Source organism: Rana temporaria, chromosome 1, assembly GCF_905171775.1.
Source record: "Rana temporaria chromosome 1, aRanTem1.1, whole genome shotgun sequence".
NCBI classification, from domain to species: domain Eukaryota; kingdom Metazoa; phylum Chordata; class Amphibia; order Anura; family Ranidae; genus Rana; species Rana temporaria.
In genome coordinates this window covers 231,423,985-231,451,789 of record NC_053489.1, presented here as the reverse complement: position 1 = coordinate 231,451,789, position 27,805 = coordinate 231,423,985, and the positions used below count along the sequence as shown (strand labels likewise).

At 41.2% G+C, this 27,805-nt stretch overlaps 1 protein-coding gene across 1 annotated transcript; it reads left to right on the top strand.

Moving 5' to 3' along the window:
- The first annotated feature begins 218 nt into the window (after nucleotides 1-218).
- On the top strand, nucleotides 219-25,778 carry CRYBB3 (crystallin beta B3). Its single transcript, XM_040351374.1, has 6 exons — nucleotides 219-320; nucleotides 5,037-5,117; nucleotides 13,553-13,671; nucleotides 18,938-19,070; nucleotides 21,038-21,180; nucleotides 25,419-25,778. Exons 2-6 carry the CDS (start codon nucleotides 5,043-5,045, stop codon nucleotides 25,630-25,632), a joined length of 684 nt encoding a protein of 227 aa, XP_040207308.1. The 5' UTR covers nucleotides 219-320; nucleotides 5,037-5,042; the 3' UTR covers nucleotides 25,633-25,778.
- Nucleotides 25,779-27,805: the final 2,027 nt, after the last annotated feature.

Below are 27,805 nucleotides of genomic sequence, written 5' to 3'. Positions count from 1 at the left end.
AGAAAATGCTGAGAGCTGCAGTAGGTCTGACATATTTGGCATGAGGTGGCGGAGTGAGGCAATCTGAACATGCTGACCCAAAGTTAATTACTAATCTTCTGAAAATGAGCTGTCGAGCTGTACGGCAGACCAGTGTCTGATGGGCTCAGTGGATGCCCAGCTCACCCTATTCATGTGAACTCTGATGGAGACAATGCGATAGACACACTTGCTGCCTCAGCACCTGTGTACTCTAAAGCTCTATTCATTGCTATCACATATATATAAGGTACACTACTAGAGCAGGACATGGACATTTGGGAAAACAGTCAGCAGAAGAGGTACAGTGTTTTCCCTCCATCTGACGGTGGGGTTGACAAATCTCTGGATTTCTACTTATTTTTGACCCTGGGATGATGATTTTAATCTGTGCTCTCAGTTTTCTCTATGCTTTGGCTGAAGCCTGTTTTATTACCTTCTGCTGTGGCTGTCCTCCATGGTGGATGGAGCTGACGAAGCTCAAGTGGTACTCATTGTAAAGCGACCAGCACAGTTGTTTCATACCAGCCACTATATGATAATTGGGATCCTCAATGTAGAAGCTCCATGTACCACTTTTTAAGGAATCGACACAGGCCACATTTATAATTTTATTATTTAGGGATTGTTTTAGTTAACTTTTTTTTAGGTTCTAAAAATGAAACATAAGAAATGCGTAATAGTGTTTTTTGGAAGTGCTAGAGTGTGAACCAAGGAACCAATGTTAATATGCACGGATTGCATGCATTAGATACTGGTCTTAGTCAATGAAAATGTGTTGTGGGTATTATTGTTATCACAATGAAAGTAATCAGATGGTCTATGTAATATTTAGTATTAGAGCATCCACTGCTGAGACCTTTTTCATGTACAGTACTAGAATAGTCTCTCAGAGTAGCCCTCTAGTTTATTACAACCGATAAATAAGCACTGTGCAAGGTGACAGCTAAGGCAGTGTTACTGTTTGACGTTGGTACAGGCATATTGTCTGCATGCAAAATATTATCTCGAATTATAAGAATAACAACAGGTTTACATAAGATGCACATTCTATAGGTCAAAGAGAGGCAGAGTCACCCAGCATGGAGACATATTTCATTACTGATGAGAAGACCTTTTGGTCTAAAAATCTCATTAACTGAGTTAACTACAAAGCCTGCTGGACTGGACTGTTTAATGTCTAGCAACCCCTCATTTGATGTAAAGGTCATAAGCTTGATAGTCACAGATGGTTCTCATATTTAATCCTACATCCTCTCAGAGTATCTAAAATACACTTTCAATACATTTCTTAAACAGATTTCAATGTTTAGCAATTGCTTTAATAGCCACTATTAATTTACTAAATATTTATGTATTACCATATGACAAGAGAAAAAGCTACAATTTGGTTTAAATATGTTCAAATAATGTTTTCTGCCTGATGTATAATATACTGCACCTGTATTCTCAATACACTTAGTAATATTACATTAAAAGGGGTTAAATACAAAGTTCAGAAGTGTAAGTATTCTAACTATAAACTCTTATTTGCTTCCTTTTAGTGTTTTAAATCTACCATTTTAAGACTTTGTTTTATCTATACAAAATATACCATTTGATGTTGCCAGAAATCATGTTAGCTGACTTTGTGCTCTGATCTCTGCCTATGCTGCACTCTTTTCAGTTACATAGGGCCAGATCCACGTACAGCGGGCGCAACTTAATTTTTGGGATTTAAGTTACACCGCCGCAAAATTTCTACCTAAGTGCCCGATCCACAAAGCACTTACCTAGAAATTTTCAGCGGTGTAACTTAAATCTGTCCGGCGCAAGGCGTGCCCAATCTAATGGGGCGAGTCCCATTTAAATTAGGCGCGCTCCCGCGCCGGACGTACTGCGCATGCTCCCGACGCGATTTTCCCGACGTGTTTTACATGGTGTACTAACTTTACACTTTGTAAAAGCAGCCCTAATTTTGCGTTTGCAAACTAACAACTTACGGATACTTCACGAAGGGAAACCGATTTGTGGATCTCCGTAAGTGCTAATTTGCATACCCGACGCGGAATTTCGACGAGAAATGCGGCGGCCGAGGTACTGCATCATAAGATCCGACAGTGTAAAACTATTACACCTGCCGGATCTTAGGAATATCTATGCGTAGCTGATTCTATGAATCAGTCGCATAGATAGAAACAGAGATACGACGGCGTATCAGTAGATACGCCTGCGTATCCCTTTTGTGGATCTGGCCCATGGTTTCCAACTCTCTCTTTGTGGTCTACAGAACACCTCCACCTATGTTCTTAAGAACAGGAGAGTAGGAGGCGTTTGTAGTTCTAAAACACTTCCTATCTTGAGGTGACAATGCTGCTCCTCCATAGATACAATAGGGTGAGTGAGCGTTGTCACTCTAGAACATGAAGTGTGTTACTGGCAGGTCCACCTGCAGCCACATCTAAAGACTGATGAACTGAAAAATATTAATGCAGCGCTCACTTCAAGGAGCCAGGATAACCATGTGAGGAATCTGAATAGTCGGTGCTCTGGCTCCAAGTGTCCTCCAGACAGGATATAGATAGACTTATATCTTTCATATCTCTCATATTGAAGTCTTTAGCTACAGAATAGTGACCATCAAACAACTTACGAATTTCAGCAAATAGCCTTAATCATAGGCTATGATTAAATCTATTTGCCGAAACGTGTGAGCTGTTTTTACTGTCACTATTCTGCAGCTGCAAAATATTAGACTTTTTTTTTTTTTTTTTTTAGATAGGGTTTTATTTGTGGGGATACATTCGGTATCTTAATGCATAGTGAAGAAGAAGCATAGAGGTGCCTTGGTGGAAACATTTTGAATTATTTTTCTTGATTTTGTATATTACATTAGATTTATTTCCTCACCAAGCTAGCCAAAAACTTAACCTGGCCCTATACATTAGAATCTTTAGATGTACTAACAACTATGTAGTACAAGAACCTACCTGAATTGAAATTGTAGACAGGGCCTCTACTACATGGTTATGGTAAAGTGCATTGATTAGTGATTGCATGATGAGAGTATTACATATTTGTGGCTAGATTTAGAATGACCTTACACCTCATAGCTAGATGACCTTTATCTTGATCATTTATATACAATGCAGTATGTTTAAGTAACTTTCTCGCCCTGGCTTCAGTTTACTAACCAAAGGGGAGTTTGCAGAACATGTGCCTCCCAAAATAAGGAATGGGGAGTCATCTATAGGATTACCAGGCAGACAGGAAATGAGCTTAGCTTTATAAAATATCTAAGCAAAAAGGTATGGACAGCCGCACTCCGATAAATGTAAAAAACAATAAAAGCCTTTAATCCAGTAAAAAAACACTGCACAAACAGAGAAACAGCAAACGGTGGGATAATATAGCTGACACGTTTCACATTGTTATACAATGCTTAGTCATACTGGATTAAAGGCTTTTATTGTTTTTTACATTTATCGGAGTGCGGCTGTCCATACCTTTTTGCTTCCATTTATGCTTTGTGCATTGCCTGCACCCATTGGATCTCTCTGAGTTCAGACTCACCACCGAAGTGCACTCATCTGGAGCGGCGGTTTCTTTCCCCTTATAAAATATCTACCTAGCTTCTCTATCACCTAAATAGCAAATATCGTCTAATAACCTCTTATAACAAGTTTCCATCATTTTTTATGCTATATATTTACATTATATAGAGTATATATTATGTATCTTGCCCAGACTACAGCACAATAAATTGTCAGTTATCTGTTACTTTTTTGTCTTTATGGCATTCATGCCAAACCATGGTGTTTATTTTATTTATGTTCAGGAAAAAAAAAATACTAAAAAAGGTTTAGTTTTTTTATTATTGCTTTTGGGGTCAAATATTGCCTATAAATATTTTATGCTTACTATTTGGCAGCCATCGGGTGGGCAAGTTCAAGTCTGGTACACCAGGGTTTCAGATAACTCATTACTGGTGTGCTGTGAAAGACCACCATAACAGGATTTTAGGATGTACTCACTGTGAACCTAAACCGAGGCGGGGGTTTCTATCACCTATTACATGCTGGGCTTGTAAGGTGTGCTGTGGTTGACATTTTTCTCTACTTGTTCAGAGGATTTTTAGGATAAACATACACAGAGGAGGGTACACTCCCTCCTAAGCCTAGTTGTTTCAGCCATTGGCTGATCGGATGCTAATTGGCCGACCATTTTTGGTCATGCACCTTCGACAGAAGCCGTTCTTCTGATAAGCTGCCATACACACTCTGCCACCCAATTTTTGGCCCATGTGTATGGCCCTTTAGGATCCATTCACACCAGTCACTGCTTTATATTGCAGTTGGTGTGTGGTGCGGTCCATTGGGAATCACCACTCTTTTTTTTATTTTTTAAACAAAACTTTATTGAAATGTCACACAAACATTTTATAAAGTTAAATTGGCCGGTGGGGCGGTGCCTTATGCTGCACTGAGCTGAAAAAAGTAGTGCAGGCACTACTCTTTATCAGTGCACTGTGCTTGCACACCACCACAACACAATAATATGAATCAGGCACACAGGAGACTGCCTTGTCATGCGGTGAGACTGTGCTGGAATAAACACTAAGCGCAGTCCCACCACATCTGGCGTGAATGGGGCCTTTGAGATTGTGCAGTCTGGTTCCTTGGTCTGTAGAAACAGTTAACAATTGCAGAACTAATGCTGAGCTTACTTATATAACAGCCCAGTATGACCTGCACTGCACACACTAAAACATGGAAGCACCCAGTATTAAATGTCCATTTGTGAAAATGGGGATTTTGTAAAGAATGATAGTATGAATGTCAAAATTGACCAAAAACCTCTGTATTTTCCCTGTTAGATAGTTGTCAGCTCATCAACATACCATTCGTTCACTGGAAAAAATAAATAAAATGTTACCTTTGAGCTTGATATACATTGTTACACTCTGCACTATACTATGTCACTTTTATTTTTAAACAATAGATAGTTTGTAAGACTAGACTTTTTTTTTTACTTTACAGGTAAACATGACTGAACCACAGAGTACCCCCGAACAAATGGCAGCTGGCAAGAGCCATGGAGGAATTGGTGGCAGCTACAAGGTAAGACAAGTCAATGTTTCCTCCAATATAGTGAAACATTGTATTCACATGATATATGTCAGGACAGCCTATTAAATTGGAACTCCAGGCAAACAGATAAATTCATGGTTGACATAAATATTTTTCTATGGTTTTACCTGTCAAGAGAGATTTAATTTTTGTCAGCCATACTCCTGATTCACACACCTTGCTGGTTAGTAAGATGCTCTTCCTAGGTCACTTCCCTGCTTATTGGACATAGATGATCATAATGATTCTCTTTTAATGAAGAGACTGCAAAATGAAAAATATATACAATCACAAAATAAATTGACAAAATTACAACTCAACTGTGTTTATTTGTCAGTTTGGAGTTGCTAGATTTTACAACATAATTCAACTCATATGTAGTTTAAAGAAAACACAAGGAGCAATTCAACCATTCCAAAATTCCAGAATTGTCCAGAGTAAGGAAAAAACAATATTCTGAATGACTAATTCCCATCTCCAAGAACAACATAAAGCGGAACGTCACTCTCTTGGTCAACATTGACTATTTTTAATCCTCATGCTGCTAGTATTAGTAAAAAGATAGGAAAGTATATCATATTTACTTGTGTAAAACTTTTTTTTACATTGCTTCAGTTACGTCTGGGTTTCCAGGCCTAGGAAAATTATGTCATACATCCCAGGAGTCTTCAGGAGAAGAGGAGGGGTTTCCTTAGCTAAGCACGCCCTCCTGCATATGTACCTGAGATAAGGGCAGATGGATTCCAGGAAGTAAGCGCTACATGAATCACGTGCCCTTACTCAAATTGGCCATGGCCAGAAATGCTAGGGGGAGTTTTTCAAAGTGATTTCTCAACAAAATGAAGCAGGGAGACATGGATGGGTAGGGGAGTTTGCTTTGAATATTAAAAATTAACTATATAAAGTTTTTGGTTTAGGGTGCTCAGATGAAGTGTAGTTCTGCTTTAAAGTGGTAATAAACACCCCAATGTGTTTTTTTTACTCACCCGCACAGAGAATCCAGAATTGTCCCACTATAATACACTGTTACGGTAATATAGCCTGAGCCCTGCTCTGCCATCTTGATCCTCTTCAGCTGGCTATCTCTTCTAGGTTCCATAAAAAGAGCCCTTGGAGAAAATAAATGTGTTTACAGTAGTTGTGAGCTACCATAGAACCTGTATATTGGCATTCAGGTACAAGTAACATGCCCGTTGATTTAGGCTTGGAGGTTACCAGTAGGGACAATTAGGGGATTGTGGAATGGAGATAGTCAGGGGCAGTACAGTATTGAGATTGGGAAACTGGAGTCCAGATGTAGTCATATGAACTTTGGTGCATTGCTTCCTTCCTGTTCTCTAGACACACTTTTGTTTTTTGTTTTTCTCAAAAAGAATGTTTATTGACACATATGACAACAATCACAGGTACAGGATATTTGTACTAAACTAGGTCAGTCATTCCAGAAATTTTTTGGCATTGCATAGAACAACCCCCCCCCCCCCAAACAAGAAAAGAGAGAATTGGAGAACAGCATTATAAAACAAAACGTTGAGATTCCCTCCGCACTCTATACAATTGGCATTATTACACACGTCACCCACCAGGCCCTAACTGAGCCCCATCCTCCACTCCGGCACCATGCTTCCGCCACCCGCCTCAGCATCTAAACCAATAGTCTCTCCAGGACCAATTCAAGAGGTGCCATCCCAGGGGTATCTAGCCATGGAGGCCACAGGAGATCAAACTTCCCCCGTCGGCCCCTGTGCTGATAAATATACTTTTCCAGGCGTAACGTGACTCCCATCTGTGCTATCCATTCATTAATCTTGGGAGGCTCAATCGCCTTCCAATGATGAAGAATGAGTTTACGGGCCTGGAAAAGGGCCCTACCAATAGCCTGCTTAGGATTGTCCTCCACCGGTATATCGTCCAGGATCCCCAGGACACAGACCTTCGGGTCCCGGGGGACCGTGGCCGAAAACACCGCGGACAGAGTACTAAGAACCCCACTCCAGTATAGGTGTAACTTGGGACACCTCCACATTAAATGAATGAGGTCCCCACAGTCTCGTGCACATCTGGGACAGATATCATCTTCCCCCAGGCCCATTCTAAACAATCTTGCAGGCGTGTAATGTACCCTCATCAAAATATACAATTGTGATAGACGTTGTGCAGCGTTAAGTGAACACCCCTGAACTGCCTGCAATGCTCCCTCCCATTGATCCTCCTCGAAGATACCAACGTCCCTCTCCCAAGAAGACAGCACCTTTGCAGGAAACCCCGGCAGAAACGAGGACAGCAACATGGAGTATGAATCTGAGATAAAACCCCGGAAACATTTCACTCCCGACATGTATTGGAAGATCGGGGCGGAGGAGAGGGTCCAGGGGTTATCTCCCGCTTGGGCCCTAACGGCATGCCTGAGCTGTAAATAATAGAAGTGCATGGACTGAGGGAGTCCAAATCTCTCCTGTAATTCCGCAAAGGAACGTAGCCTACCGCCCGAAAAAATGTGGACCAAATGTGTCACCCCCATCCGTCTCCATCTCTCCTCACAGGTCAGCTGAGCCAATTCCTTATAATACTGGTTCTTCCATATGGGGCTGTGCCTTGTAAAACCCTCAACATCCTGTAGCTGTCGTGCCTTGTTCCAAATTTTTTGGATCAAAGCATATGTGGGAAAGCGTTTATTAGATTTGGCAAATTGTAATGCTTCTAGGCCCATAATTACTGTATCTGCGCCTGTGGTGTGCCTCAACAAATCATTTACAGGATCCCTTCCGCGACCTCCCGACACCCACCGGGCAATGTGCTGTAATTGGGCTGCCAGATAGTAAAGCCAAGAATTAGGAAGGGCGAGCCCTCCCAGCTCCTTGGGCTTCTGTAACTGTTCTAGTTTAATTCTAGGGGACTTGTTAAGCCAGAGAAAGGCCCTGAATAGGGAATTTATTATCCTAAAGTACTTCAGTGGGATTACCATCGGGTATTATGAAGGATATACAGGAGCTGTGGCATAAAAATCATTTTTATAAGATTTACCCTACCTACTAGGGACATTTTCAGTTTTGACCATATTTTCGCCTTGTCTCTAATCCGGTTCAGTAGGGGGGAGAGGTTCAGATTAATATAATCACGCGGTTGCGGTGTGACCCATACGCCCAAGTACTTAAATTTCACTGATACAGGGATATTCTGCAGCTCGGGTCCCTCTGGCGTTGTAGAGTCTAGCCTCATAATTGCTGACTTGGTCCAATTAATTTTCAGTCCAGAATACGACCCGAACCTTTGAATCACTGACATGGCCTCCCCTAGGGAGCCCGTCGTGTCCCCGAGCAGCAGCATAGTGTCATCCGCATAGAGCATAATTTTTTCGTGTATTTGTCCATATTGAAAGCCAGATATTAAGGGGTTGGAGCGCACCATCTCAGCCATAGGTTCTATGGCGATGGCGAACAACAGAGGAGACAGGGGGCACCCCTGTCGGGTTCCTCTGTGTAACGGGAATGGGGAAGACACTCTGCCCGCCTCTCTAATGACCGCCGATGGGGAGTTATACAAAAGTTGAACCCAGGATTGAAATATCGGCCCAAATCCAAATTTTGACAGTGTCGCCCATAGGTACTGCCACTCGATGCTGTCAAATGCTTTGTGCGCATCAAGCGACAGCAGTGCCCTATCCCCAAGATTGTCTGCCGGTGACTGCATGTTGAGGAAAAGCCTCCGGAGATTGATGGCTGTGGACCTTTCCGGTATAAAACCGGATTGATCCGGATGGATAATGGACACTATGACCTTATTAAGTCTTACAGCCAATACCTTAGCTAAAATTTTAATATCGGTCTGGAGGAGCGATATCGGCCTGTAGGAGCCCGGATCTAGTGGGTCCTTTCCTGGTTTAAGTAGTAGGACTATGCTCGCCCGTCTCATAGAGTCAGGGAGTCGCTGCGAAACCCTAGACACACTTTTGTAATGCCTAATTTTCTCTGGAATTGCTAGCTTGACAAAAATCGAATGTCCTTAATTCACATGCATACACGTACTAGGGCCAATTTAGACAGCAGCCAATTAACCTACCAGCATGTCTTTGAAGTGTGGAAGGAAACCGGAGTACCTGGAGGAAACCCACACAAGCACAGGGAGAGCATGACAGCTCCATGCAGGCAGTGCCATAGTTTGGATTCAAACCAATGGCCAAATGCTAAGCATTAAGCCACTTATGCAACGGGAACACCTGTTCCAATGACATCTGTTCTACACTTTGTAGAAACGATAACCTGATAGGAGTTTTAACCCTTACCTACTCTATTCTAAACAAAACAAATATTTAGGTAGACGTTATAAAACAGACTTTTCTTTGGTAACTGGAATGCTGATGACAGCAAACATAATTCCTTTGAATGCTAGCATATGTGCGCAAGCACATGCCCTAGCCGTTGGCATAGGGGACCAGTCTAACCTGTTTCACAACAGAAGTCTTTGCATACATTAAGACATGTCTGTGGAGCATTCATAGCCTTGTCAGGGCACCCTCTATAACTTAGACAGGTTTAATTATTATTGAGAATATCAACATGCAAACATATGCATGTAGGTTTAGGAAATATTTCTTGCACCTACAGGTATGCCTTAATCTAGGCTTACCTGTAGGTATAAGTGGTCTGTAAGGGTTTACAACCACTTTAATATATATATATATATATATATATATATATATATATATATATATATATATATATATATATATATATATATATGCTTTATATTTTCTTAATACTTGTTTTGTTATAATGTGAAGTTTCAATGTGAAGTAAGCATTTTCTGAATTCATGTGAAGTAAGCATTTACCTCTGTATGGACTGGAGGCTGGACGAATAGTCTGCAGGAGCCTGTGCATTGCACCCGTTATCCGCTGATTGCATTTGCAATGCTTTGCAGGCTCCATTGCAAAAAATACTCGATGCACATTTTTCTTTTTCAATATGGGGTGCATTTAATCATTTATAATATTTCTTCTATTTATAAATAATAGCACACAAGATTAAAAACATGTTCACACAAGGTTCACACATATAGTTAATGGGATTCAATTGGGAAAAGTGTGAATTTTGGGTGAAATGTTTATAAATAGACCATATGGGGTTTGATTTACTAAGCTGGAGAGTACAAAATCAGCTGCCGCTCTGCATAGAAACCAAACAACTTTCATCTTTTTTTTTCCAAAGCTTAATTGAGCAAGCTGAAGTTAGGAGCTGATTGGCTACCATACACAACTGCACCCGATTTTGCACTTTCCAGTTTTAGTAAATCAACCCCTATGTGTTACAGTATGTTTCTTTCTGAGATTCTCAGTAATATGTGCAATAAATGGAGGAAGTGGTTAGATAAAATCACAACTTCTACTATTTCTAACTTTCTTTAGAATTGTAACTTCTATTAAAGAGGCCATGGTTGCTAAAAATGTTGTAGTTTAAGAGGACAGTTTTTTTACATTATTTTTGCACCTTTTAATTTTTTTACATTAATCGGTGCTTTTTCTTGGTCTATATTATATTGTTTTAGTATGAGGTGGGTTAAAACCCTGCTAGTTTTTTTGTTGCTGTCTGTATTCCATTAATGATGTTTTTTCTAAATGTTCCTACTCAGGGATAAAGTAGGAAAAAAACTCTTCAAAGGGAGGTCTATTCCCCAATTAAAGAAGTGGCATCAATGGGAGATTTCACCTCTATTCCTGTTTCAGTGGCAACTGTAAAAGTTTGGATTTTCCATGACTCTGTTCAGATGACAATTGTCAACAGGACTTAAAAAAGAGGGACAGAAAAAAAAAGACAGATATTCTAAAGCCCTGTACACACGATCGGTTTGTCTGATGAAAACGGACCGATGGACCGGTTACATCGGACAAACCGATCGTGTGTGGGCCCAATCAGTTTGTTTTCCAGTGGTGAAAAAAAATAGAACATGTTTTAAAATTTTCCTAGGAATAAAAAAACGATAGAAAAAAACGATCGTCTGTGGGGAAATCCATCGATCAAAAGTCCATGCATGCTCAGAATCAAGTCGACGCATGCTCGGAAGCATTGAACTTAGTTTTTTTCAGCACGTCGTAGTGTTTTACGTCACAGCGTTGGACACAATCAAATTTTTAACCGATGCTGTGTAGTCAAGACTGATGAAAGTCAGCTTCATCGGATATCCGATCATGTGTACAGGGCTTAATCCTTGCCTTCTAGTCCTATTTTATTAAAGGTTTGTATATATGTTATAGTCAATGGCAGATAATAATTGATTTGATAGGATATGTGTATCTCTAAAATAAAATTGGCATGTTGCTCCCCTTTATAAAAGGTTAATGTGCTATGCAGACCTTAGCTGCATTTTAATATAGTAGTTTTACTTCCCATGGCCTGCCCGTTACCGTTACTGTTTTTTTTACATCTATGTCCTCTCCAGCCCCAAATGCTTATTAAGAAAACATACATATTCCTTAAATAGCTATTAAAAGCAATGTCAGTTCCAAGAGCTTGCGCAAAGCATGTTTATATTTTTTTACAAGCAGATGGGACTGACTGGAGCACAGATATGAAAAACTGTGATTGGGAGCAGGTAGTTTTGTGTAGTTTATGCTGGGGCTGGGACCAAATGAAAAATGTTGTTACCATTACCCTACAAACCAATAAATATATAATTAGTTTATCAAGACTCAATTTTAAGAAATAGAGATAATGAAGCTATGCTCAGAACGTCAAAACCTGCCACTGGGTCAAGTTTGCACTCTTTCCATTAAGTTGTTCACATATTGTATTGTGAATAAATGCCAGAGGGAACAGAACATATTACTTGGGTATCAGGATCATAAATCCTTTGTATCCATCCATTGTCCAAGAATAAAAGGTGTTTTCACTTTCCAGGAGCAAGCATGCCACTGACATCAATAAGCATGACATGTTGTGAAACTTATATACTTATTACTTTTATTTGAACATATAGAACATGATATGTTATATATATTTGGTGGTTTATATATCCAGTAGTAGGATTTCCCCGTGACAGTATATTTTGACCTCAGTAAAGTCATTATGAAGACAGACAGGATAATATCTTTGCTCCTGCTCTATTTTCTTTTTCCAATGGGTTTTATTGAAATCAAGTCTTGACTACTAACTCTTGGTACTAACTCTGTCCATCCCTGTCCCATAAACAAAGTGATGGGTCATGAGATGCCTAGAACTCACCGATCGATAAAACTGTTCACTGTATACCTAACTATAGTATTATTAACATTTATAACAAGTCAAGGCTATTCTAGTATGATTCCGCAAAGCCTTATAAAAAAAAAGAAGTCAGAACAGTGAAATTCCCAGTAGAGGGACTATCATGTGGTGGAACCAGATTTCCCAACTTAAGGTCATAGAAAATGTAGTTACAAGTATAAACTGGGCTTAATGTACTTTAGAGCCTACTATCAAACATGTGGGAACCCAAAAAAGGGGCAAATTCAAAGTTTGTAGCGATTGATTTCCACGCTCCAGACTACTGACCTCTCCCCCTGCCCCTCACAGTGACTGGAGATATCTAATCCAAAGGTTCCAAACCCTTTCAAACTTACTTTGTTGGTCACAAAGAATACTAGTTACAAAGTTACATAGTGGGTGAGGTTGAAAAAAGACACAAGTCCATCGAGTCCAACCTATGTGTGTGATTATATGTCAGTATTAGGCCCCGTACACACGACCAGTTTCCTCGGCAGAATTCAGCTTCCGACCGAGTTTCTGGCTGAATTCTGCCGAGAAACCCGGCCGTGTGTACACTTTCGGCCGAGGAAGCCGACGAGGACCTCGGCGAGGAAATAGAGAACATGTTCTCTATTTCCTCGTTGTTCTATGGGAGAACTCGTCCCGCCGAGCTCCTCGGCGGCTTCAGGGCTGAACTGGCCGAGGAACTCGATGTGTTTGGCACGTCGAGTTCCTCGGCCGTGTGTACGAGGCCTTACATTGTATATCCCTGTATGTTGTGAGCGTTCAGGTGCTTAGCTAATAGTTTCTTTAAACCATCGATGCCCCGGCTGAGACCACTGCCTGTGGAAGGGAATTCCGTATATCCTCGCCGCTCTTAATTTTTCATTTATCATGATCCAGGAAATGTTATTTTTCAATAATGCTAAATTTATCAGAGGGGTTTTCCATGCTTGCGCTATGGTGAGCTTAGCTGCCAACAGAAAGCCAACAAAACGATAAAAAAAATGAGGGACCTGAGGTGTCTGGGCAGTTCACTCGAAAGATCAGAAAGCTCCTGCTTTATTTTCTAAAGAAAGAGCGATGTATTCTTGTACTGTACAGCTGTTGCAGATACCTCAATACTACACCACCTATTTCACCCAAGCAAAGAAAAACAAAAGTGAGAGAGATGACAAAAACAGCTATTTCTGTTTTATTTTCCTTCAGATCACACTCTTTGAGTTGGAAAATTTCCAGGGTAAGAAGTATGAGCTCACTAGGGAGTGCCAGAACTTATCAGAGAAAGGACTTGAGAAAGTTGGATCCATCCAGGTGGAATCTGGACCGTGAGTAGATTATTATTATTATTATTATTATTATTATTATACATGATTGAACAGTGCTTTACAAAATAAATGGATTCAATACAATTAAAATTCGAATCAATACAAGAGGATTAGGAGGGCTTTGCTCACAAGAGCTTACAATCTAAGGCAGGGATCTTTAAACTACGGCCCTCCAGCTGTTGCGGAACTACACATCCCATGAGGCATTGCAAGACTCTGTCCTTAACTGACATGACTAGGCATGATGGGAATTGTAGTTCCTGAACAACTGGAGGGCCATAGTTTGAGGACCCCTGATCTAAGGGGTCATACTGTGATGGAACTGGACAAAGAAAACTTTAATCAAACATTACACTGTAGCATTGATCGAGTAAATAGAGGATGAAAGAATTTATTTCCTAATGTCACCCCACATCCAATCTGATATATGAGGTGTACTTGTAACAGTGCTACTGACCTTTCAAGTCACCATCTCTGTTTGCCATGAACTCCATACCCTCCTCTCATTACTCATTTATATAAGGTTTTCCGAGGTGCTTTGCTGTGTACAATGACTCATTCACACCATTTCCTTATCTGGATATAATCAACAAGCCACACAAAGACATTGGTGACATTTTATGAAGGGTTCATTGACCCCCACTAGTATATTTTTGGGTGGTGGAATAAAAATGCCAGGAGGCAATCCTTATGGAGAGAAGAAATATATAGAAAACCCTGTGATGATAGTGACTCTTGTAATAGCACTGGACCCCAGCAATTTAATTGCATTGCAAAGCAATTACCCATCCAAGGACCTGTTACAGATTTGTCAGGCTTATGAATTTTATGACCCAAGTGCGTACCATCAGAAGCTACGTGTCTTTGGTTCTTAGGTAGTAATAGATCAGTAGAGAGCTGTATGCGTTACCACGAATCACACTGCATTAAGTCATTGTTTTGACAATTAAATTAGTCATATATTTCTCCCGATGCTGGGTCTTGACTTTTTATAAACTTAGTGTTGCTTTTGGTTGTAAATATCTCTATGTCATCTGTGTTTACTGGAAAAGGGTTTATGGCAGGACATAATTAATAACTAAACCAGTAGAACTAATGGCTGTGTATATTCAAGGCCATTTAAAGTATAAATATTCATACATAAACCAGCCGGGCTCATTGCTAGATCACATTACTGTTGTCAATAAAAAGTACCCCATTTCTGCTGGAATAAAAAACACGGGGCTCCTAAGCTCATATATGTGCCCTAAAGCCATAGTGGGTGTGCACAACAATAGGACTGAAGAGTCTGTTCTTTTTAATTAGACAGTTTGATAAGAACACTGATAAGATCAGGATCATTTACTGGCATCCATAAAACGCACTCTGAATTAAAATTCTCATATTTGCATGTTGCTATAGAGGAGCCTAATATCTACAGTATCTTTTAAATAAATAAAGACCCAGTATAAGTTGATTAAAAGGGGCTCTGGTAAGCAGTGTAAGATAACCATTGTTCCATATGTCATGTTACTCCTAAAATATTGTAATCTTTGTCATTTTGTGATATTGCTAATCACCACAGATAGGAAGGTGATTTTAACCACTTAAGCCCCGGACCAATATGCTGCCTAAAGACCCAAGGGGTTTTTACAGTTCGGGACTGCGTCGCTTTAACAGACAATTGCGCGGTCGTGCGACGTGGCTCCCAAACAAAATTGGCGTCCTTTTTTCCCCACAAATAGAGCTTTCTTTTGGTGGTATTTGATGACCTCTGCGTTTTTTTTTTTTTTTGCGCTATAAACAAAAATAGAGCGACAATTTTGAAAAAAAATCAATATTTTTTACTTTTTGCTGTAATAAATATCCCCCAAAAACATATATAATTTTTTTTCCCTCAGTTTAGGCCGATACGTATTCTTCTACCTATTTTTGTAAAAAAAAATCGCAATAATCGTTTATCGGTTGGTTTGCGCAAAATTTATAGCGTTTACAAAATAGGGGATAGTGTTATTGCATTTTTATTTTTTTTATTTTTTTTACTACTAATGGCGGCGATCAGCGATTTTTTTCGTGACTGCGACATTATGGCGGACACTTCGGACAATTTTGACACATTTTTGGGACGATTGTCATTTTCACAGCAAAAAATGCATTTAAATTGCATTGTTTATTGTGAAAATGACAGTTGCAGTTTGGGAGTTAAACACAGGGGGCGCTGTAACATTTAGTGTTCACTTAGTGTGTGTTTACTACTGTAGGGGGGTGTGGCTGTAGGACTGACATCATCGATCGAGTCTCCCTATAAAAGGGATCACTCGATCGATGCGCCGCCATAGTGAAGCACGGGGAAGCCGTGTTTACACACAGCTCTCCCCGTTCTTCAGCTCCGGGAAGCGATCGCGACGGAGCGGCTATAAACGAATAGCCGCGCCGTCGTCCCGGATCGCTCCCCGAGGCTTACCGACCGCCGCATGTAGCGGGGGGGGGTCCCGATCGGACCCCCCACCCACGTCAAGCAGAGGACGTACAGGTACATTGATGTGCCTGTCCATGCCATTCTGCTGACGTATATGTACATGAGGAGGTCGGCAAGTGGTTAATTGCTATTGACACACCGGTTGTGTTCACAGCATGAACATAAATTATTTTGTGTGGTACATGTTTATAAAGAGTAAGGTAGACAGGACATACTGTACATAAAAGCTAAACTGGTAAAGCTAATGATTTTGGACTTGAAGCGTTTGTTATCCCAACACTTCATATTCCTGATATGTGCCTGCTGTACCATGTACTTGTATGAGAAAGTATCCTGCTGTCTTTGTATTGCTTGATTTATAGGAAACCCCTGGTGTTCCTGATAGTCCCTCTGCTTTCCTAATAAAAACTGACCACACTAAGCAAGAGAACACGGTGTGGTCAGTTCTCTAGCTATGCTGTAAACTCAGTGTACTCTCTTCCAATGATCAGGCTTGTCCTGACACGCCCCTAGCTTCACAGCCATTCACTGGGAAGCTTGGTGTGCTGCTGTTTCTCCTCCCCTCAGCTCTGATGCAGCTGAGAACAGAGGAAATGTGATCACCTTTAACCACTTAAGGACCGGAAAGATTTTACCCCCTTAATGACCAGGCCATTTTTTGTGATAAGGCACTGCGTTACTTTAACCAACAATTGCACGGGCGTGTGCGATGCTGTACCCAAATAAAATGAATGTCCTTTTTTTGCCACAAAAGGAGCTTTCTTTTGGTGCTTTTTTTGTTATTTTTTGCGCTATAAACAAAAAAAGGCAGACAATGTTGAAAAAAACAAAACAATATTTTGTAAGTTTTGCTATAATACATATCCCCCCCCCCCCAAAAATGAAAAAAACAAATGAATTTCTTTATCAATTTAGGCCAATATGGATTCTTCTACATATTTTTGGAAAAATAAAATCCCAATAAGCGTATATTGATTAGTTTGCGCAAAAGTTATAGGGCCAGATTCACAGAAAAAGTACGCCGGAGTATCTGCTGATACTCCGGCGTACTTTCAAATTTGCCGCGTCGTATCTTTATTTTGAATTCACAAACAAAGAAACAACGGCATTTGGCTAAGATCCGACAGGCGTACGGCTTCGTACGCCTTTGGATCTTAGGATGCAATACTTCGGCGTCCGCTGGGTGGAGTTCGCGTCGTTTTCCGCGTCGGGTATGCTAATTAGCCGTTTACGGCGATCCACGAAGGTACGCGCATTCGTCGCATTCTCTTACGTCGTCGCTAGTTGGCTTTTCCCGTCGTAAAGTTGCGATTGCTATTTAGGTGGTTTAAAATTAGACAGCCCATGTTAAAGTATGGCCGTCGTTCCCGCGTCGAATTTCAAATTTTTTTTTTTTGCGTAAGTCTTCCAGGAATTCGAAAGTACGTAACGCACATCTCCGTTCAAAACATTACGTCAGGGCGACGTCATTTTGCGCAAAGCACGGCGGGAAATTTCAAAATGGAGCATGCACAGTACGTTCGGTGCGGGAACACGCCTAATTTAAATGATACACGCCCCATTTGACCTAGGCGGGCTTGCGCCGGATGGCTTTACGCTACGCCGCCGCAAGTTTACAGGCAAGTGCTTTGTGAATAAAGCACTTACGCTGAAAACTTGCGGCGGTGTAACGTAAATGTAATTACGCCGACGCAGATATACCTGAATCTGGCCCATAGTGTCTACAAAATTGGGGATACATTTAGGGACTTTTAATTTTTTTATTGTTTTTACTGGTAATGGCAGTGATCAGCGATTTTTAGTGGGACTGCGAAATTGCGGTGGACAAATCTGACCCCAAGTGACACTTTTTGGGGACCAGTGACACCAATACAGTGATCCGTACTACAAAAGTGCACTATAAATTACACTGGCAGGGAAGGGGGTTAACGCCAGGGGCAATCGAAAGGTTACGTGTTTACTAGGGAGGTGCTTTCTGACTGTGTGGGGGGTGGACTGACTCCATGCCGCGGGTACGTCGTTTTGTGCAATTGAGTCCTTAAGTTTGTTTTATGGTTACTTGTTTGATCGATGCAGTTTCTGCCCTTTTTCTGTTCTGTTTTTATCCCGCCAGCGCATCGAGGCACGTGTGTAAGACTGCGCTGTTTTTCTCCAAGCATTTTAATAAATAAATAAATAAATACAAAAGTGGTTAAAAAAGGTAAAAAGATATTTATAGTGTTTTTTTTTAGATCTATACAAAAATGCTTTGCCTTTGATTTATATTTTAAACTGAATGGATTGTTTTACAAGGTGATCGATTACAATCACTTTAAGGTATTCAAGGTTGTTTTGAAGGGGGCCAGTTTTTTTAAAAATACACACCTCATGAATCAAATGGCACCACCACCCTTGAGAATGACAGGAAGGGATACATCTGCTCATTCTCTGTAGTGCTGGGATTGATGCAGATTCTCATGCAACTCACCTAATGAATTGCAGTGACACATTAATAGCTAGCATGTCACTCCACTTTGGCCAGGTCACATAGAAAATTCCCAGAATCTCTTCTGACACTAAAAGTGCTCATTTCCACCCTAAACAGTTCAATCTTTTGACTTTTGGTCTTATAAATATGCAGTTGTAATCTTTAATTATATCTGTTCAATAAACTGCACTATATTTAATGTGTGTTCTTAGGGTTAGATACCTGTATAGGGCTTTACTTGCACAACACTGCATAGGGTATATGACTTTACCAAGGAGCTATGTGTCACTACTTAAATAAACCTAGAACATATAATAATTGTCTTTCTCCTCTGGTTGTAGATGGCTCAGCTTTGAACGTCAAGCATTTGGTGGGGAACAGTTTGTCCTGGAGAAGGGCGACTATCCACGATGGGACACCTGGTCTAATAGCCACAGAAGTGACTATGTGATGTCTATCCGTCCCTTGAACATTGTGAGTTCGGTAATAAAGTGCTGTTTTCCGGGAACACAGTATTGTAGTTAAAGAAGTGCATAAAAACGTTATACAGTAAATGTTAATTAAAAGGAATAAAGAAAAAAGCATAACAACACTAACTTAAAGGAGTTGTAAAGGAAATTCACATCTGATGATGCCGGCCCCCCCGAGCCCCCATTTTACTTACCTGACCCATCGAAAGTCCCGTGCTCGGTCCCGAGATCCTCTTCGCCGCTCAGCCTGGCCGCTGATTGGCTAGAGCGGATGGATTGAGAGCAGCGCAGCCCTTGGCTGGCGCTGCTGTCAATCACATCCAGTGATGCGGCGTGCAGAGGGGCGCAGCTGAGTGATACAGCGAGCGACTGTGGCCGCTCGCTGTATCACGGGTGCGCGCCCGCAAGGACTCATCACCATGCGAGCTCTCTCGCATGAATGTGGTGAGTTCTTGTTGGGAGGACCAGAGACAGCCGCCGAGGGACCCCAGAAGACGTGGATCGGGGCCACTCTGTGCAAAACGAACTGCACAGTGGAGGTAAGTATAACATGTTTGTTATTTTAAAGATTTTTTTTTTCCTTTAGTAACCCTTTAAGGAAAAACAAATGGTTTTGCCATGACATCAGTTCTTGAATTGGTTGCTGCATTTCACATTTCCTTACTTACTCCACAAACCATAGCTCTCAACTGTCCCTGATTTTGAATGACTGTCCCTCAGTCCCTCTTTCCTCTCCCTTATTTTGGTCTGATCTATATAGTTGTATATAAAATGCATGTTTTATCTTTCAAAAAGTGTTTCACAGTGCTAAACCCTATCATCCAATTTCTAAATTGCTGTATTTGTAAATTTCAAAAGCCAGTACTTTATAAAGGAATAGTAGTGGTAAAAAAAAAAGAACTTGTGGTTTTACCTTATCTTTTTTTTCATATAATTGTCCTTTAAGGGGGCGCGGCAGAAGGTGTGTCCTGTGCCTACATACTTTTGCTAATAAGTGTCCCTCGTTCCCATCTCAGTAAAAGTTGGGAGGTATACACAAACAAACTAATGCCACGTACACACGATCGGCTTTTCCGTCGGAAAAACCTTGGATGGTCACACGCTCACAAAAAACCTTGAATGGACACACGGTCACACAAAAGTTCTCTGAACTTTTGTCCGTCAAGAACGCGTTGACGTACAACACTATGACGAGCCGAGAAAATGAAGTTCAATGCTTCCCAGCATGTATCGCAATGTTTCCGATAATGCGTCAGAATTTTGCGCATCGGAATTTCTACAGACGATTGGATATTCCGATAGGAATTTTTTCTGTCTGAAAATTTGAGAACCAGCTCTCAATCTTTTGTTGGTGGAAATTTCGGCAGCAAAAGTCCTATGGAGCATACACACGGTCGAAATTTACGTTCAAAAGCTCACATCGGACTTTTGCTCTCGGAAAATCCGATCATGTGTACACGGCATTAGACCCCGTTCACACTTAAGCAATTAGGAATCGCTGCAAAACGGGCATTGTGCATTTGGGTACCATTCATTCTGAAGGACACCCCAAACACGTGGCAATTTTGCACATAGGACAGCCCATTCAAGTGAATAAGCTTATGCATGACATGTGGAGTCATGTGAAAATTGCACACACAAATTGCAAACTGGAACTGTGAGTTCCTGCTACGTGCAGTGTAAAACAGGGCCTTCAGAGGCGACTTGCAAAATGACTTCTGTATAGAAGTCAATGCAAGTCGCCCCGAGTCGCCCCCAAATTCGCACAAGAACCTTTTTCTAAGTCGGAGCGACTTGCGTCGCTCCTATTAGAACGGTTCTATTGAATAGAACGGGACGCAACTCGTCAGGCGGCTGAGTCGTCTGACGAGTCGCCCCAGTGTGAATCGGCTCTTAGGCTGCTATTTTTGGTTTTAAGTTATCACATTTATTAATAATGTTACTAATCCAAAATCTTTACTTTTTTTACAGGATAGTGCTGACCACAAAATCCATCTTTTTGAGAATGCAGGCTACAATGGAAGGAAAATGGAGATTGTGGATGATGATGTACCCAGTCTATGGGCTCATGGCTTCCAGGACCGTGTAGCCAGCATTAAAGTTCTCAATGGAACGTAAGAACATTTAATTGACAAATGTAATTCTTGCATTCTGTTACTCCCTAAAAATATGATTCAAATACACATTATACAACCCACTGTGCGCAGCATCCAATTAAAATCAATTTAGACTTGTTTGTGAATAAATGGATAGAAAAAAAGTGTTGCACATGGCACTCAAATGAAATATTTACACCTATTTTTCTGTACTTAGAAACTTAGGGGTAGATTCACATAGACTTACAACGCCGTCGTAAGTCCAAATCCCCGCTCTCGCAATTTTAAGCGTATGCTCAAACTGAGATACGCTTAAATGTTGCTAAGATACGACCGGCGTAAGTCTCCTACGCCGTCGTATCTTAACTGCATATTTACGCTGGCCGCTAGGGGCGTGTACGCTGATTTACGCCTAGAATATGTAAATCAGCTAGATACGCCAATTCACGAATGTACGCCTGGCCGTCGCAGTAAAGATACGCCATTTACATAAGGGGTTTTCAGGCGTAAAGTTATTCCACCAAATACATGGCGCACCCAATGTTAGTATGGCCGTCGTTCACGCGTCGAAATGTAAAAATTTTACGTTGTTTGCGTAACTCGTCCGTGAATGGGGCTGGCCGTAATTTACGTTCACGTTGAAAGCATGACGATTTGCCGATGTCATTTGGAGCATGCGCACTGGGATAGGTCTACGGACGGCGCATGCGCCGTTCATTAAAAACGTGAAATACGTGGGGTCACTAGTATTTTACATAGAACACGCCCCCAACCAGCCTATTTTGAATTAGGCGGGCTTACGCCGGCCCAGTTACACTGCGCCGCCGTAAGTTTCAGCGCAAGTTCTATGTGAATACAGGACTTGCTGCTCAAACTTACGGCGGCGTAGTGTATCTGAGATACGCTACGCCCGCTTAATTCTACCTGAATCTACCCCTTAAAGTTCCCCTGTGCCCAGAGTATGGACATTAAACAATTTTCATATTCTTAACTGACAGTAAAAGGGCTTTAACAGCTTGGTGCCCACCCACAGTACATTTACTGCAAACAGGTGGCAGCTGCAGGCTAGGCAACATAATTGTTCGCTGCCGTTGAACCTCCTGGTTTGTGGTGCGCATATGCATGAACTGTGCTGTGATTGGATACAGCACGAGTTTGTCAGCAGATTACAGCCAATGATTATGTCAGTGTTCTGTGTTTACAAACAGAGCAATCTGGCTGTTTCTTCTCCCTGAAATTATAATTATTATTATACTGTAAATATATAGCGCCAACAGTTTATGCAGCGCTTTACAATAAAAGCGGGACAGTAACATTTACAATACAGTTCAATACAGAAGGAATAGGAGGGCCCTGCTCATGGAGCTTACAATCTAAAGAAATCATCTCTGAGTTCAGGGAGAAATAGTAGCCAGATCTGTGAGTAAGGCAGCACATATTACACATTCTTACTCACACAGTTAACCCCTTTATTGCACCTTGATGATACCCCCTTCCCAGCAGTGTCATTAGTGTAGTGTCAGTGTACAGTATTATCAATGATCATTGTATATTAGTGTCACTAGTGACGTCTGTGTCTGTTAGTGTCTCTCCAAGCCAGTGGTTGTTAGTGCCATATTGTCCGTCACACTATAAGTCCCTGCTCACCACCATTACTAGCATATTAAAATAGAGAAAATGTTGCGCTGTCATCGTTTATCGGTTTCTGGGACTCTTTTATATTATACTTTATTTGTTTTCAGGACTTTTCAGTTTATTGCTTACATGATAGTTTGGATTATTATAAATATCGGCTATATGAATAACATTTGTATAGCAATGTTTTAAAGCACATTTGCACCTTGTTAATTATGATATACATTTAGGACAGCTCAACATTTTCTCTTTTTCATTTGTTGATATTGGTCTATGCAATAATTTGAGTGCAGCTGTCGTCATTTTTCCACTAATCTCTCCACTAAGCACAGTTATTTTCCATTAGATTACTAGTATAGTGTCTGTACAGATCACTATCTCGTTCACAGTCAGAACCATACTAGTGTCCCCAATAGTATAGTGTCCCCAATAGTATAGTATCCCCAAAAATGCAGTTTGGGGACAGACATGTAGCAGGGTACATGATTGGATATGTTTTAAAACAGTGTGTTATCATGGCCACGTGATATTTTAAGTTCTTTTAGGGTTTATTAAAAGGTAATGACAGATATAGATAAAGATAAAGGAAATCACAAGAATATTTAACTAAAGGTGCTTTTTTACGCCATGGAGTCCCATAACATGGCACAGGTGATCAGGACAGACACATGCCTCATAGCCATTCTGGGTGAGACTAATTTATGCCAGTTTGGGCTATGGTATGAGGCCCCGTACACACGACTGAGTTTCTCGGCAGAATTCAGCCAGAAACTTGATCGGAGCTGGATTCTGACGATAAACTTGGTCGTGCGTACACTTTTCACCGAGGAAGCCGACGAGGAACTCGTCGGGCCAAATAGAGAACATGTTCTCTATTTCCTCGTTGTTCAATGAGGAAAGTTGGCCTGCCGAGATCCTCGGCGGCTTCAACACAGAACTCGACGAGGAACTCGATGTGTTTGGCACGTCGAGTTCCTCGGACGTGTGTACGGGGCCTTAGACTTATGCATAAAGTATAAACCACCCACAAGCAAACTCCCTATGCAATATGACCCCTCAAGGACTTGACCAGTTAACAACAACATTCCTTTGGTATACAGTAAAGCTATGCTTATGTCCTTATATGGCTCTTCGACCAGGATGTGGAGGCCTAGAATTCATTAGCGAGCAACAATATGAACCAACAATAATAGGGAAATATGAAATATGCAATTTCCCCAACAAACAGAAAAAAAAAATATATATATATATATATATATATATATATATATATATATACACACCGTATTAATTGGCGTATAACATGCACAGGCGTATAACACGCACCCTAACTTTAAGAGGGATGTTTCAGAAAAAAAAATCCACAGCCCCCTGCGTATAACACGCAGGCACAGTTTACCCTCTATTTTCAGGGTAAAAAAGTGAGTGTTATACGCCAATAAATACAGTATATATGTTTTTTTTTTTTTCGTTCACATACCACCAAAAGAAAGCTCTGTGTGTGAAAAAAAATGATATACTTAATTTGAGTACAGTGTTGCATGACGACGCAATTGTCATTCAAATTTTTATAATGCTGAAAGCTGAAAATTGTCCTGGGCAGGAAGGGGATGAACGTGCCCTGTATTAAAGTAGAAGTACACAGGTTTGTGCCTTATCCTTCTGCCCGTAGTCACAACATCCCTTGTAGACATGTGCGTTTTGTTTCGTTATGAATTGCCACTTAAAGTAGCACAGTGCTGAATAGCAAAAAATGCCCTGGTCATGAAGAAGTTAAAAGCTTCTGTGGGTCAAGTGGTTAAAACAAGACCCCACTCGCGTTTCTAGCTGCTTGTAATGTGAAGTAATTACCTGTCAAATTCTCTAAGCTCACAACAAAGACCTCTTTTCTCCTGCTTCCTGAGAACCTGGATAACTGCAGGGTAGCAGGGGCACATTTTACTGCGGCTGTAATGTGACGGCAGGGGTGAGCATGCTGTCAGACAAAATTATCTATCCAGGCTGGTTTTAAAGTGGAATTCCACCCAAAAATGAAACTTCCACTTTTCGGAACCCCCCACCCCTGGTCTCACATTTGACACCTTTCAGGGGGAGGGGGGAGCAGATACCTGTGTAATACAGGTATTTTGCTCCCACTTCCGGGCATAGATATCCGAGCCACCTGCGGGTATCTATGCCACTTCCCATCCCCCCTGCTGTCTTCTGGGAGACACACATGTCCCAGAAGGCCGCAGGGACCAGTGGCATCGCGCAGCGCGAGTCACACATGCGCAGTAGGGAACCAGGAAGTGAAGCCGCAAGGCTTCACTTCCTGATTCCCTTACCGAAGATGGCGGCGGGAGCATCCGAGACCCGAGGGATCGATTAGCTTCAGGTGCCGACATCGCGGGCGTCCAGGACAGGTAAGTGACCTTATTTTAAAAGTCAGCAGCTGCAGTATTTGTCGGACCTCCGCTTTAAGGCTGCAGATAATAATCAAAGTGGGTCGTACTGTGTAAATCATCTCGTATATTGGTGCACATAACATATGTAAAACTAGGTGGTAATTTGGCCATTTGTGTATTGCATGAAAACAACATGAGCTGACATTTGCCTTTCATCCAGTGTATTCTTTTTTTCAGATGGGTAGGTTATGAATACCCTGGCTACAGAGGTCGTCAGTATGTCTTTGAAAAGAATGAATACAGACACTGGAATGACTGGGAAGCCAACCAGCCTCAGATTCAGTCCGTTCGCCGCATTCGTGATATGCAGTGGCACAAGCGTGGATGCTTTGCTCCTGCCCCTGTGACTCCAGCTGCTGCTGCCCCCGCTCCAGCCCCCGCCAGTAGCTGAAGGAGAACAAAGCAAGCTCACCAGATGTCACCCTCTTCTGCTGACAAGCACGGCAAGAAGAGACGCATAATGTGATTTTAAAACTTGATAACGTCTCTTTAATGTGTCAGTCTGTAATCTTAAATAAAGATTACTGCATCACTAAATCCTGTTGTTGGATGCTATTCTGTTGCCATGTTTTTTTTTCTTATGTTAAACCCAAAAGCAAATATTTATTATATTGCAGCTTAGCAATTCTTAGATGTGATGGCTGCATTGGTTTTCGTTCTTCTATTTTCATTTGGTCATCCAACCAGTAAGTCTGTTGTTTTTCAAAAGAACAAACTCTATTCCAGATGAATCAGTTTACAGGGATGGGACAAACCATTTAACACTGGCAGGGTTTAACAATGATCAACTTGCAGGGCTTACAATGATCAGCATTTATTTATCCATGTAAAACCTTTATCCCAAAAGGAAAAAAAAGTTTGCTAGAACTGATTACAAAATGTCAGCTGGAGTTTGGCTTCAATATGTTAGGGCATTTAAATATGCTAGTAAATCTAACACTAACTTCCCGACTGACAATGCTGCTGTCTGCTGTGTCTCCAGTGCTCATTCCTTCAGAGTTGTGTCTCACTAATACTGGAGGTGTGTTACTGGCCAAATCACCTGGTGAACAAAAGGGGGAATTTTTTTTTAAAGAAAACAACAAATGTAGCCACCACATCCAAGAATAGGTATCTGCAATATATTACATTTTTGGTTTTGGATTTAATACTTCTTTAAATATAGTGGCCCAGATTCACAAAGAGATACGACGGTGTATCTACAGATACACCATCGTATCTCTGACGTAAACTGGTCCTATCTATGCGCCTGATTCATAGAATCAGATACGCATAGATAGGGCTAGATCCGACAGTGTTACACTGTGTTACACTGTCGGATCTTTTTTTAAATTTAAAAATGGCGCCGGGGGCGTTCCCGCTGATTTACGATAAATAATATGTAAATCAGCGAGATACGCAAATTCACGAACGTACGCGGACCCGTCGCATTGTTTTTCCGTCGTTTCCGTAGCGGTTTTCCGTCGTATACTTACCCTTTCTTTTATCAGGCGCAGCCAATGTTAAGTATAGCCGACGTTCCCGCGTCGAATTTGAATTTTCCTACGTCGTTTGCGTACGCCGATTCACGAACACGCGTGTCGCAAGTCCCGCTCACGTCGCAACCACTGACATCCTAGTGACGTCAGTGGGAGCAATGCACGCCGGGAAATTCCCCGGACGACGCATGCGCATTTAAATCGGCGCGGGAACGCGCCTGATTTAAATATGACACTCCCCTAGACGCGGAATTTGAATTCCGCTGGGGGATTTAGGATCCGCCGTCGCAAGTTTGGAGGTAAGTGGTTTGTGAATTAGCCACTTGCCTCCTAAACTTGCGGGAGCGGATCTTAATTCACGTAGAACGAGCGGATCTTTAGATCCGCTGATCTACGTGAATCTGGGCCAGTTAATCTACTCTGTGGTGTAACCTCATAATGTGGTAATAGGACCAAACCTGAAAGGTAAGGTTGACTTTAAGGTTGGACTACAGGCAGATATAGAAGCAATAATTATTGTAATTACACACACATTAAAAATGATTAATAAATCATAACTATTGTGCGTTGATGTGATAGAAGGTAATTTTATCAGTTTGACTTTGCTAGCTAGAGACGTAGTGTTCCTCTAAAAAACAGTAACATTACAATCTGATAAAGAAGATACAATTGAGATTAAAAGCTGACTATATACCAGTAGAATTCAGTTAGAAAATTCTCCTTTTGGAAATGTTCATTTGATTTTCTAATGATTAGTGAGGTCAAATTGATAATCGATTTCAACTATAGTGATGGGAAAATTCAAAGCAGCATCATAAAAAAAATTCTGGAAGGTATACAATTCTATCTGTAAGCCCTGGTTCACATTGGTATGATTTGACATGTCAAATCGCATGTCAAATCGGCAGGAATTGCAGACAATGGCTCCATCCTAATCGGTGCACTGATTTCAAAAAGTTGTTTCTGTACTGCTTTTTGCGATTTCGGGTCACGATTTACATTGACATCTGTGCAGAAATCTGCACAGATGTCTCTGAAATTGCAGCTAAAATCAGGACTGACAAGCTGGAGTAAAATCGTGTGAGT

Coding starts and splice junctions, on each gene's coding strand:
- CRYBB3 (XM_040351374.1), top strand. CDS start 5,043: ATGACTGAACCACAGAGTACCCCCGAACAAATGGCAGCTGGCAAGAGC. Junction 13,672..18,937: donor ATCCAGGTGGAATCTGGACC/GTGAGTAGATTA, acceptor CTCTGGTTGTAG/ATGGCTCAGCTTTGAACGTC. Junction 21,181..25,418: donor ATTAAAGTTCTCAATGGAAC/GTAAGAACATTT, acceptor TCTTTTTTTCAG/ATGGGTAGGTTATGAATACC.